The following is a 14,134-nucleotide window of genomic DNA, read 5'->3' on the forward strand; positions in this document are numbered from 1 at the left end:
GGGGGAAGCGGTTGAAAATGGACAACCATGGGCAGGGATGGGAAAAAAATGCCACAGATACTACCAGGTTTAAATAAGCATTTAATTAGGATTTCATTAGTATTTAATATTGCTTTTTCAATTCCAAAAAGTTAAATTTTCACTTCTTAGCAGATATTTTAAAGTACAATATTAAGTTTTTACAAAATGAGCAATTAAGCAAACACCATTATTTCACATTCTTCAAAAATACAAATTCTTTTTGGGTTTGGAGGTTTCTTCCTTTGGAAGTACTGAACCTGTAACGTTTTCACATCGCTCAGTGGAAGTCCATTGTTCCCATGTTTCACACTTAAATAAATTTGATAGGCTTTTACATAATCCAAATAAAACTATTTGGGGTTAAAAAAAAAATTGTCACGAAGACCTCTGGCCAATGACTTAGTGTGTGTCAAAAAAAGAAGGCTCTCGTGGGTCTTGTCTCTCCTGGACAGAAGATGAGCCAGAGATTCATCAAAAACCTGTTTCCAGCCACCTCCCCCAAACAGGGACTAGGAATTCACAGGGAAAAGACACCTTGAACTCCAACTCTCACCCCCACATTCTCCAAAACACAACAAAGGATATATGTAGACTGTTGAATTAAACAGCGCCCTTGGGAGGCCTGAGGACACAGGAAAAGGGCAAGAGAGGCCCCTCTGACTTGGCACCACTATGAGGATAACAAGGATATTGCAGAAAAGACCCCTGGGTATTGGTGAAAAACAGGTTTTATGAAAAGTTTCCCCATAAGAAAAAGAGTAGAAACTGCATTGAGCTGAGAAAGTGACATGACATCATCACCCCATTTTGGGCCCAGCAGGCACACCACCAAAAGGGCAGCATGTGGTTTTAAACATTGCTTCCAGTAAAAAAAGCTTGTACTATATACACATTGACATAAAGATCCAGTTTAATTTGCATTTTTCAGTGCAGACTGAGAAGCCCTCTCGAATAGGAGTAACAGAAATGCCCAGTGGTCAGCTTCCCCAAAGGGCATGAGAAGAAACGTGGGACGCTTTCCCTCACCCCCAAAATTTGCAAGAGAAAACAGGCTAAAAATGACGACCAATCAGAAATATGCATAATTGAGTTCTGTTGCCTCTTCCCTCCCCAGAATTTAGGAGTGGACAATTTCCAATCTATGTCACAGCAGAATTATTTGCATACTGGGTCTATGGACATCTTTCTGCTTTGGCTGAAGCATATTTTAAAACCATTCTTTAGTAGCCTGAGATTTGAAGGTAAAGTGGAGTGGGGCAAGGGGAAGAAAGAAAGTTGATAAAGCCGATTATTAACAGATTTGTTTACTGGATTCAATGAGGGCTGAAGACCATTTTGCTTAAAGAGATAGCACGAGCCGTAGGGGGTGCAGTATGGAAATGGCTCACAATGCCCAGCCCCCACGACCACCACCACTTCCCCCAGACATATTTCTGATTGGTGGTGTAGGAACATTGTAAACTCACTAGCAATATTGTCGCAGCTCCACAAATCAACGGTTTTAGTGACTTTGGAGACAGGATTAAGGACAAATGGATGTGATTACAAATATAAAAGTCTAGAAGGTGCCAGGTGTCTACCTAGGAACAACCTGTTTCATCCTTTCGGGCATCACTTTGTAACGGTGAAGAGGGGAAAGATGGCAAAGGACCAAGAAGTGATGAAAAAGGGCCTCAACAGTCAGCAGAAGAAAACAGGACCCGCAGCAGTTCTTCAGAGAGCCTGAGGGGGCGCCCTTGGACACACAGGGAAGGCTTGCATAGATTGAGCAGTTGCTGAGAATGCATAATAGTGTTTCCCTGTGGACAGCCTCCTAGAACAGGGCTGATGGAGTGGAAAAACGCCGCCAGGCCAGGGCCACATGGGACAACGACCGTCAAGCTACACATATTGCACCAAGGTAAGTGCTTTTCTTTTAACATCTCAATTTAACTTTTTTTTTTTCTGAGCAAAAAATAAAACTTTATGGAAAGTATATATATGTATATATACACATACGTACATACATATATATACACACACACACAAAAGAAATTGCAGCAATTGGGTTAAAGATAAAATAACCTAAAGTGCTTTTTTATTTTATTATTTCTTTAATATACCAACATGAGGTTCCGCAAACTCGTCCCTTTGGACACATTCAGCATTATACAAAGTCTCTCAGGAAAACCCACCCACCCTCCATTCTCCCCATCAGTCTGCTGCCTTGGCCCTGAAGGTAAAAGTCTCCAAACTACTGACTCTCCCAGAGGTGGTAGAGGAGTCCCTTGCTTCTACCCAGAGAGGTCTTCACACTGTAAGGCCCCTCCTGGGCTTTGCACCATGAGCTCCTTCTTAAGGGGGGCCAGGGTGGGGTGGAAGGAATTCAATGAATAATACCGCTTCCTGTCATCAAACTAGTGATGCCCCCACGAGGTTGGCCAGGCTGCCAGGAAAGGCAGGGCCACTTGCCCTCCGTGCCTCGCCCACCTGCCTGGGAAGGGCCAAATTCACTAAGGCAGTTTGGCGGTGCCAGCCAAAGCTTCCTGCCACCTCCCAAGCCCATGAACTCCAATTCCTCGTGCTGACTAGCACCCTGTAAAGGGGCAGTATAGCTGGAGATGCTGGTGGGAGCCGGAAGTCTCAACCTACAGGGTGAAAATGATTAAGGTCACCATCAAAAGGAAAAAGGCCTGACTTCACCTGCCAGGAGCCCGCCAACCTTCCCTAACCACCCTAGGGTCATTGCTGGGTTTGGAAACCACTCTCTATGAAGGCTCTCTGTGGCTCCACTTTAGCCTGCTGCCCTTTCTTCTCCAAGGTCCTTGGCACCAGAGGCCAGGCTGATAGAAGGGGGAGGGGCGGGGAGGGGCTAGAACAGGAAGGAAAGGAAAGACTGCCTACCCTGTAGAGTAAACCTGCGCTTCACAACCACTCACGAGCATTTTAAGCACATTCCTGATTTTTCAAAAGCTGCTTAATCTGACAGTCCCGCTGGTCATCTCCAGTCACCCTCAAAAAGGCAGATACTTCAACTAGAAAAATCTGTCCGCCTAAAGCCTGTTTCTTCATCACTCTCCATCTCTGCAGAGCAGAAAAGCCACAGGCCCAACAGGAGCACAGCCAAGGCTAACCAGAAGGAAGCAGTGTTTAAACCATGGGTGCTTCCAATGGCCTTCCCTGGGCTCCTGTTTTTCTACCTCAGCTCCCAGGGACCCGCCTCTCAGGTCAGCCTAGAATGGGCACGTGGGGAGGTCATCTGGGACCCCCTCCATGCTGCTCTCTCTCTCACAACGTGTAGAGAAAACAGCCAGGGTCCTACTGCCAAGCTTCCTATGGGTGCAAGGCTCACAGACAGCCCAGGACAACCCACACCCAGCAGCTGGTTTTCCAGGAAGACGGACCCACTGTGGTAATAGAAGTTTCCTCCTGCCTTATCAATTTCTGCTGAGGTCAGTGGTCACAAGAACCCACCAGCCTTTCAGACAAGGGAAGGCAGAGGGTCAAAAAGAAACTGATTCTCCCCACTAGACTCCTGAGACACCACCGGCTTGTATTTAAGCAACTCCTCATGGCAGTGACATTTACCACCATCGCCCTCTTGTCTGAATCTGTCCCTGAAATCCTGTAAAAGGCAGGGCCTCTGGCTCCCAGGAAAATGATCTATGCTAGATACTGTCTTGGCTGGTCCTGAGTAATGGCTCAGAGGACAGGAGAGTGACAAATGCAGATCTCTTTACCTTAGAGAGAAGGAAAGGAAGGCGAAATTACTGCTGCTTTCTGCCCGACATCACTGACTCAGAAGGGCAGGCCTGTGAGAACCCTTTTCCTCACTTGAGGCAGGGAGGGGGCCCTTGGGAGGCAGAGGCCATGCCTAGTTTCTGAGCTCAGTACACGTGGTGAGCACTCCTGACTACATTAACACAGCCAGTTGAGAGAAACTTTCCATTTTAGTGTGGACTGTATTTTATGTTTTATTTTAGAGGCAATAACTGGGAGCCAAAGGCAGACAGATGGATATAATTCTATACACAAATCATCAAAAAAAATTTTTTTTCCCTATAACACAACTTAATGAAACATTCCAAATGAGATAACTTATTGCAACATTTCAGGCTTTTTGGTGGAAGGGGAATTTTTTTTTTATTTTACCCTGAGTAGAAGATCATTGCTTTTTTTTGTTTTGTTTTTGTTTTTCTTTTTTTCCTTTTTTTGTTTAGAAATCATATGACTAAGCTGAGCAAGTCACATCCTTCTTTGCACTGTACTAGGCTGTATGCAAAATCCAGAGGGGTCAGGAGCAGAGATGGGAGGGGGCAACCAAAAGCCTGGCTGGAACCCCAAACCAGGCCACCCGCCTGCCGAGGGCATGCCGCCTGAACAAAACTCCTGGAAAGCCGCACATTCTCCTGATGAGCAAAATGCAGCTCTTCTGCTCTGAGGAAGAAGATACCATTCAGAAAAGGCAGACCGCTGACCAGCAACTGCCACAAACTGCCCGTCCACTCCAGGACAAAGCAGGGATGTTCCCCAAGAAAAACTCACTGTGATCTGCAAGCCCTGGCAACCGAGAGAGAGAGAGAGAGAGAGAGAGAGAAAGAGAGAGAGGGAGAGAGAGAGAGAGGAGAGAGAGAGAGAGAGAGAGAGAATATGCCGGGAAGGCAAAGACTGATCACGTTCCTACAGCCTGCTCTGCACAGGCACCAGTCAGCGACAGGAGCTATCAACGACTTGCCTAGGGCCCTGATGGAAGCAGGCTGTCCCCTAGGCCTCAGGCCAGCCTTTTAGCTGCCTGTTTGTGCTGTAGCTGGCTGCAGGATGACACCTGCCACAGTCGCCCTGAGCTCCACCACACCAAGCACAGACAACAAAACCAGCTCACCCGATCCCTGTCCAGCTCACGGCTGTCTGACCTGGCTTTGCCACTTCCTTCTCTGACGGAGCGAGGGTCTGGCCTTCCAAGCAAGCTTCGGCCTCAGACTCAAAAGACGCATGGGGAGGAGCAACACCCAACACGCCGAACTCTACTGCCCAGACCACAAAGACCCCAGTGCAAGTGATGGGCAGCATCAGATTGATGGAAACCACACCCTTTCATTTAGAATTTTTATGCACACGAGTAACCTTAATTTCCAAGTTCACATGACAATAAGCAAAAGTGACATACAGTGCAGCCAAACAGTTCATTTATAACTTAGCTTTTTTTTGTTTTGTTTTTTTTGTTTGTTTTTTTGTTTTTTCCAAAGATCAGTTCCTTAAAAATGGATGCTCCTGACATATGAATAAAGAAAACAGGTCTGAAAGGTGAGGATTTCAAACAGTAGATTTCTTCATCCTTCAAACTGCTGACCCCATGAGGACAGGCACCGCACCTCTGCTTCCTGCTTGGCCTCTGTTCCTGGAGGGGAGCACATTCGGGCCTTTCACTTGGAGAAGCTGCTGGTCAGGCCCATCTCCTCCTCTTCCTGCAGTAGTGCTTCAATGGGAATCAGGTTGGATGGGGTGTCCAGGCTCTGGAGAGACAGAAACTCGGACATATCCATGGCACGTAACGTTTCTGTCGGAGGGTCTGAAGGAGTCACTGCTTGTCTGCTTTGCTCACAGGAGGAGGATGCAGCGGAGGATGACGACAGGGGGATCGGGGGTGGGGAAAAAGTCTGTGGTGGTAGCTTCAGGCCTGGCCCATCAGGAGGCTGGGCGCTCAGCTCTGGAGGGGGTGGGGAAGAACAGCCCTTCCGCCTGCTGGCCGCCCGCTCCTTGGCAGAGTCCCGGCACGCACACTGACACTGACAGGCCTCCTCTTGTTTGATGATGATCACAGGAACACTGAGGCCAATCTGCTGTACAGCGCTGCCTGTGAGAGAGGCGAGAGAGACTGCTCTTCAAGAAGCCGCAGGGCAAGGGCAAGAGGGACAGGAGGGTATAAGACTAGGTGAGAGCTGAGCACCATGGAGGCAGGAAGATGGGAAGGGTGGATGTCATGCTCCAGGCTTTGTTCCTCCTCAAGTGAGAAGCCTCTGACACTCCCCATCCCCTCTGAGGCAGAGAAGCCACACACCATCTAGATGCACCCTGTATTTCCAGCTTCATTTCTGGCCACCCTCCATGCCAGCCACGGCGGACACCTCCCTTTTCCCGACACTCTCCGCATAGCTCTTGGCTGAGAGGCTCTTCCTTCTGCCTAAAGTCTTCTGGAGAACTTAGCTCTGAACACCCAGCTCACTCCTCTCCTCTCCTGACACCTTCACCTCCAGGCAGTGTTTCCAGCGGGCTTATACCTGAGGGCCGGCCCGAGGGCAGAGCTCCGCCGCACTGCACCTGACCCTGGCCCCTGCCTGCCCAAGAGGCTCTGACCTCCTTCAGGACACCCTGCTCAGCTGTGCAGCCCGGCTCTCTGATACAAGCCAGCCTTGTATGCACACACATTCCCCCTCTTTTGTGTGTGTGTGCGGTGCAAGGCACACTCTGAATTCGGATAGGCTTTGCGTGTCTCAGAAGAGCTCAAGACCAGGGGTAGGAGAACAGAATGTGCATCAGGAGGCCTGCGGCTCTGCCACAGACTCACTTATGACTCTCGGGGAGTCATTTCATCTTTTCGGGGCCTAGTTGCTTTAATGTATAAAAAGCTTGAGAAAAAGGACCTTTTAGCTCTCTAAGATCTCAGACGCTATTTCTTCATTACTGTAATTAGAAAAAGAGTCCAATGAGTTAACAACTGCTCTCTTTGGCATGAACTGTGATTCAAACTTTTTCTGGCTATGTTAAAGGCTGTATCTGAAAGGGAAAGAACCGTTACTAGTTAAAGAAGTTAAAGGTAGTATTTATGCCGTAAGTGCAGTAGCTTTCAACAGTTGTGAGAGAGAATATGAAATACTCTAGTGAAAAAAATACAATGTGATCAATTTAATTTAAAATTTTTTAAAAACTGGGGCAAAGCAATAATTAACTAACTGTGCCTCAAGGTGCCCAGAGAATTGACTTCCTTTTAAAGCTAACACAGAATTACATACCTGTGCTACTGGCTACTGGTACAGCAGTGGTAAAAAACACCTTCTCAACTTTAGATGCTTGCTGCTGGAAAAAAAAAAAAAAAATCACATTTATGGCCACTCAAATATGGCAGATCTCCAAGGACCTGAAGCCTCCCCAATTGTAATGGTCATCCAAGAGGACAGAAGCCCTCAGTGTTCAGGGATTTTTGCACTGAGTGATGTTTTGTTTGCGCTCGGACATGAGGTCACGGCACTGTTTGACATTCAGTCCTGACAATGTAGCAGGCTTTGTCCCCTACTCCTTGGCTGTCTCCCAGCTGCCTAATCCAGTAGGTTCTGTGCACCCAAAACCTCCTTCAGGACTGCTTTTCTCAAGCAGATGGTCTTCTCAGGGCTAGCTTCCCCTCTAAGCTCTCCACTCCCCACCGTGCCCCAATACTACTAGGAGACTGGGAAGTACTTTTTTCCCCTCAAGGACTAAGCTGCATTCGCAGAGCTGGCTGAGTCCCTCTCATAGGCAGAAGACCTCCCGTGAAGGCCCTGGGCAGTGTGTTGGAAGCTGCACAGGGCGAGTGCTCCAGGGTGGGCCCTGGACTCAGCTACACCTGGATTCAAGTCCAAGCTCAACCACTTATTAGTGGTTGAGGTCAGGCAAGTAACGGAACCTCTGGGAGTCTCAGTTTCATCTGTAAAAATGGGGATGACAACCAAAGACCCTCCCAAAGGATCCCTAGAGGAAGAACTGAGGTGATGCAGGTGGAGCCTGGGACACATGGAGGGCATTCAGCAAACATGAGGTATTTATATGATTACTAAGTAGGGCTATAAAGGTATGCCCAGAAATCACCCCTTACTTTAGTATACTTCCTATTCAATTGCTACAAGGTTTCCGCTTCCTTCAAGTCTTATCTTAAAAGGGCTTGGTCTTTCATCCCTTCAAGGGGGGGTAAAAAAACAAGTGCCTCTACGATGAGTCAAAGAGGAACAGGAAAGCTTCTGGGTAAGTTATAGAGATGACACTAAAAATAATGATGGGGAAATGAGGCCCATGTTTAAATATATGAAAATCAATTAGGAGGAAAAGGAATGAGCTATTCCATGCAATTCCCCAGGGCAGAGCCAGGAAAAGAAGATAAGAACTACATACATGGAGGCATATGGTTGCCAGAGGGGAGAAGAGAAAATATGTGAGGGAGACTAAGAGGTACAAACATCTAGTTGCAAAATAAATGAGTCACAGGTATGAAATGTACAGTGTGGGGGACATAGTCAATAACTATGTAAATCTTTGGATGGTGACATATCGTAACTAGACTTATCATGGCCATCATTTTGAAATGTACAAAAATATCACTATGTTGTGTAAGAGAGGAACTAACATAGGTCGATTATACTTCAAAAATAAACTCACTGAGGAGTTCCCATCGTGGCTCAGCAGTTAACAAACTCGACTAGGGTCCATGAGGAGGTATGTTCGATTCCTGGCCTCGCTCAGTGGGTTAAGGATCTGGTACTGCCGTGAGCTGTGGTGTACGCCATAGATATGGCTCAGATCTAGCATTGCTGTTGCTGTGATGCAGGCCAGCAGCTGTAGCTCTGATTCAACCCCTAGCCTGAGAGCTTCCATATGCTGTGGGTGCGGCTCTAAAAAGACAAAAAATAAAACAGACTCATTGAAAAAGGAGACCAGAGACAGGGGGAGGGGAGAGGGATTGGATGAAAGCAGTCAAAAGGTCCAAACTTCAAGTTATAAGATAAATAAGTACTATGAATATACTGCACAGTGACAAAAGGCTTATTGTGATAATCATTTCATGATGTATATATTATGCTGTACACCTTAAAATTACACAGTGCTGTATGTCAATAAAACTAAAACAAAAAAATAAAATGAAAAAAATGCCACTGGAGTTCCCGCCACAGCGCAACGGGATTGGCGGCATCTCTGCAGCACCAGGATGCAGGTTTGAGCCCTGGCCCAGGAACTCCATGTGCTGCAGGGCAGCCAAAAAAAAAGCCACTATCATAAATGACAAAGTAGGATCATTTTCCATACACAGCCATTGGCAATATAAGAATAAAAAAATGAAAATAAGAATAATGGAAATAATTAAATAATTAAAATAATAACAACCAAAAAAACCCAACTGCACGGAGGGAGACTGGGTCATAATACTGGAAAGAACTTTCCAGTGACTCCAGTGATAATGGAACCAGGCTGCCTCCAGAGGTGGCTGGCACCCCATTTATGGAATTTGTGTGCTCTCACTATCTAACTCTAACCTACCTTTCCTTTTTTTTATTTTTTTTTATTTTTAGGGCTGCACCTGTGGCATATGAAGTTCCTGGGCTATGGGTCTAATTGGAGCTGCAGCTGCGGGCCTGCACCACAGCCACAGCAATGCAGGATACGAGTTGCATCTGCAGACTACACTGCAGCTTGTGGCAACGCCAGATCCCCAATCCACTGAGCACGGATACTAGTCAGGTTCTTTACCTGCTGAGCCACAACAGGAGCTCCCAGTCTGTCTGATAGCATCATACATCCACAAAGACTTTCTCTTCCTTGGTACATCCTTTCGATGTCTAATTCCCGCTCATACCTCAAGGCTCACCTGACCTACTGCATGGCCACCCATCAAGCCCTTAGTCTCTGAACCCCTCATCTGGCAGCACAATGTAGAAGTCAAGAACACGGACTCCAGGACTGGTCTGTCTACGCTCAAATCCCAGCTTGGTCACTTATAAGTGTGCGACTCTGGGTTAGTCACTTACTCTCTCTGGGCCCCAGGTCTCCATTGGTAAAATCCTACCTGTCTCCTAGGACTATTGTGATTAAATGAGTAATGATGCATTAAAAAGTACTTAGCATGGTGGATGACATCCAGAGATACAGAGTAAGAAGGTTACTTGGGGGTGAGGGAGAAGGAGATGAGATGAAGAAGTGAAACAGATTTTTAGGGTTGTGAAGCTATTCTAGATACTGTAATGTCAGATAGAGACATCATGCATTCGTCAAAACCATACTACAACAAGAGTGAACCCTAAGGTCAGCTATGAACTTTAAGTTAATAACAAGGTATCAATATTAATTCACCAACTGTAACAAATGTACATTAATGCAAGACATGGGGAGGTGAGGGAGTGGGGGGGAGCAGGAAGTGTATGGAAATTCTCTGTACTATCTGTTCAACAAAACCTAAAAAAAATTCTCTCAAAATAAGGTACCTATGACCACTATGGAAATCAGTGTGGAGGTTCCCCAGAAAACTAAATATAGAACTACCATACGATCCAGCAATCCCTCTCTTGGGCATATATCTGGACAAAACTTTCATTCAAAAAGATACATGCACCTCTATGTTACTGCAGCACTATTCACAATAGCCAAGACATGGAAACAACTTAAATGTCCATTGACAGATGACTGGATTAAGAAGATGTGGTACACATACACAATGGACTACCAAAAAGCCATACAAAAAAAATGAAATAATGCCATTTGCAGCAACATGGATGGAACTAGAGACTCTCATACTAAGTGAAGAAGTCAGAAAGAGAAAGACAAATACCATACGATATCACTTATATGTGGAATTTAAAACACTGCACAAATGAACCTATCTACAGAACAGAAACAAACTCATGGACATAGAGAATTGACTTGTGGTTGCCAAGGGGAAGGGGGGTGGTGGGAGGGACTGGGAGTTTGGGGTTAGTAGATGCAAACTCTTGCATTTGGAGTAGAGAAGCAATGAGGTCCTGCTGTATAGCACAGGAAACTATAGCCAATTAGTTGTGATGGAACATGATGGAAGATAATATAAGAAAAAGAATGTGTATGTGTGTGTATATATATATATATATATATATGTAACTGAGTGACTTTGCTGTGGAGCAGAAACTGGCAGAACACTGTAAATCAACTATAATAAAAAAATAAAAATAAATAAATAAGGTACCTAAGGTAATAAATCCTCAATTTTAAAGAAGTGCTTAGTTAGCATAGTAAGCCCATACACATAGTAAAGGGCTCAATAAATCACAGCTATTATTTTTTATTACCATTATTATTATTATTTGAAACTTCACCTACTCACCAGTAATGTTAACTTTCTTTTAGGCATTTTAGCCTCTTTAACAAGAATATAAATTTTGTGGGTTTTTTTTATCTTTTGTCTTTTTGCCATTTCTTGGGCCGCTCTCGTGGCATATAGAGGTTCCCAGGCTAGGGGTCGAATCGGAGCTGTAGTCTACGCCAGAGCCACAGCAACGTGGGATCCGAGCCATGTCTGCAACTTACACCACAGCTCACGGCAACGCCGGATCCTTAACCCACTGAGCGAGGCCAGGGATGGAACCCGCAACCTCATGGTTCCTAGTCGGATTCGTTAACCACTGAGCCACGACGGGAACTCCTATCTTTTGTCTTTTTATGGCCACACCCACAGCATATGGAGGTTCCCAGGCTAGAGGTCCAATTGGAGCTATTGCCGCCGGCCTACACCACAGCCACAGCAAAGCCAGATCCGAGCTGCATCTGTGACCTATACCACAGCTTGCAGCAACGCTGTATCCTTAATCCACTGAGCGAGGCCAGGGATCGAACCCGCATGCTCATGGATACTAGTCAGTTTCATTAACCACTGAGCCACGATGGGAACTCCTAGAATGTAAGTTTTTATGAAAAAGAGATTGTGGTTTTTTTCACTTTTCCACACCCCCAAGAGCATCCTGTGTGGTGTGTGGTATACAGCAGGCCTTCAAAATGTATTCAAGTGAACGACCAAGTCATTTCCTTTGTCACCAAGACCACATGCTTTGGGAGAAAATGGCTCTGGGAGCGCAGATTAGTTCCCTGACTTGGCCACTGCTGCCTACTCCCATCTGAGGGGGTCACTTCAGGCCCTCGACTCAGTCTGGACTCTGACTTGGAGAAGAACCCACTGTCCTGAAATGTTCTCAGGCCTGGGATTTGGCGAGTGCTTTCCTGTCCTAGCGGACGGGATCAGCCTGCAGCTGGAATATCTAGGTAAACTTGAAGGCTGTTTCTCTGCCCTGCTATAGGTACTGAGCATGGCATTCCCTGGGTTTATACTACTTGGTTATGGGGAAATGACTAAGTGTTAGAATGATGTATTTCAGGGTGGGTACGACAGGCATTTTCCTCTTTGAAGTAAAAGCCTCTGAACATGTCACCCACGTAAATACCCTTCACCACACTGGATCCGTTTACACATGATACTTACTATTTGTTCTTGGGTTTGTGGTGAGCTGGTGGCACCATTTAATATCCACTGTAAGTTCTGTTCTCCCATGACTAGGCTGGGCTGCAGGATAGCCGTGCTGGGAGTCGGGGTGATGGTGATAGTGGGATTACTACTTAGGACAGAGTTAGCATCCAGGGGCAGAGTCTGGACCATGGCCGGCAGGGGCTCAGTAGTACTTTGTGGTTGGGGCGGTGCTGCCATGGCTGATGCCAGAGCCCCAGCAACAACAGAAAGTCCTGGTACAGAGAGTCCAGGCTGCGGTGCCTGGGGGTGCGGAAGAAACTCTTGATGATTAGCAGCAAACTGTGTGCTGTGGGGAACAGGCACTTCTGGAGGTTGTAAGAGAGCAGGGGGGTTGCCAAATGTAGCTTGCTGGGAACCGGTTCCTAGGGAGGGAGCAGGCAGAGGAGCAGACGGTGCTGAGGCTGGCAGTAGAGGCTGGGGTGGCTCGGAGAGGCCAGGCTGCAGTACAAGTGGAAGAGATAGAGATGCTGAATGTCTTGAGGATGGCGGCACGTCACTGACTGACTCTGCATTACCATTAAAACTTTCAATCAAGGCAGCTGGCAAGAAAAAGAAACAGAAATATATACACAGTCCAAGCTTTAAATGAGCCACAAAAACGCAGTCGTCACGGGCTATACTAAAGACAGGTGAAGTCTGCTAGAGCCAATTCCTCCACTGCAGGCTGGCTCTCTGCTTTTCATTTAAAATGACACTTCTGGTCAAAGCACCAGGCTTCACAACCAACCTCACTTTTTAAACATGAAGACCTAGTATGGGTCTAACCATAAAAAGCGGTGTCCTCTGGCTTTTCTGGAAAAGAGATCAGACATCCTGTTTTGGGGCATATGACCAGTGAATACACTTTCTGACGCCCGTGAAGCTTCAGGGACAGATTTTCATTCAAACACAGTTTGATCTACTCATCTGAAGTTTGGTTTGTGGATCCTACCCACTCATGAATGGGGTTCACAGCAGAAGAAGGCGCTCACAACGCCTCTCCTTTTTCTAAGCTAATAATAGTTTTTGGAAAAAGGGACCCTCTTCTTCTCAGGGTCTAGGGAAAGTTGATCCTCAAGTAAACCCTTGATGAGGGAAATAGAAAAAAAGAAGACGGAATTGAGTGGAAGAGCCCGTCCTGAAGAACACTTCATTCAAAGGAACTGAAGTATTTCGCCATGCTTGTCATCTCGCGTGTCAGCAAGTGTGAGTTCCCTTCCTCAGAGCTGAGATTTGAGCAGGAAGAGAGTCTGAATAACAAACCTGTCTGTTGAGGATCTTCCTGAATCGCTGTATCTTCTGGCTTCTGGAACATGGGTCCGAAAAGGATTGTTGGTGAAAGGGTGCTGAGATTCTGACCCTGTGTCAGAGACAGAGACAGAGATGTGAGCCTCGCCATCTGAAAGTCAGTCTTCACCATGAGAGAAACAGAGTGGCAGAGCCAGGAGGATCTTTGGATATGCTTCTTGTTTCTAACTTCTCCTTTCCCAAGGTGACATTTATTCCCCCAAGCCTCAGACACTGAAGATTTGGGTCCTCAAATACCCTAAAGCAGGAGCAGCAAACTGACTTGCTGGCTGAATGGCCGTTTGTACATAAAGTTGTCCTGGAACAGGGGCTCCCGCTCATTTCTGGACTGTCCATGCTGCTTTCACACTACAACGGCAGCGTTGAGGAGCTGTGACAGAGAAGATATAGGCCACAAAGCTGAAAATATCTATCCCGCCCTGTACAAAGAAGTTTGCTGATTGATCCCTGTTCCAAAAGACCAAATTCTACATGAAAATGGGGTTGTATAATATCTACCACTTGGAACTCGCTTTCCTCGTGTAATAATAACAATAAACTGTAGGAGTTCCCATTGTGGCT

General features: G+C 46.3%; 1 protein-coding gene across 3 annotated transcripts in view; it reads right to left on the reverse strand.

Annotated features, from left to right (window-relative positions):
- Positions 1-68: 68 nt before the first annotated feature.
- The window catches only part of MTF1 (metal regulatory transcription factor 1), a 49,127-nt gene continuing 35,061 nt past the window's right edge, over positions 69-14,134 (reverse strand). The window contains exons 8-11 of one of the 3 annotated variants that reach the window (XM_047793406.1): positions 13,529-13,625; positions 12,242-12,825; positions 7,011-7,074; positions 69-5,854 (exon numbers count right to left, since the gene is read on the reverse strand). In XM_047793406.1, the coding sequence (XP_047649362.1) occupies positions 5,424-5,854; positions 7,011-7,074; positions 12,242-12,825; positions 13,529-13,625 (1,176 nt within the window). In that variant the 3' untranslated portion in view covers positions 69-5,423. The remainder of the gene's footprint in view (positions 5,855-7,010; positions 7,075-12,241; positions 12,826-13,528; positions 13,626-14,134) is intronic. The other 2 variants (XM_047793407.1, XM_047793408.1) reach the window with 2 other exon arrangements.

This window comes from Phacochoerus africanus, chromosome 8 (assembly GCF_016906955.1).
Source record: "Phacochoerus africanus isolate WHEZ1 chromosome 8, ROS_Pafr_v1, whole genome shotgun sequence".
In the NCBI taxonomy this organism is placed as follows: Eukaryota; Metazoa; Chordata; class Mammalia; order Artiodactyla; family Suidae; genus Phacochoerus; species Phacochoerus africanus.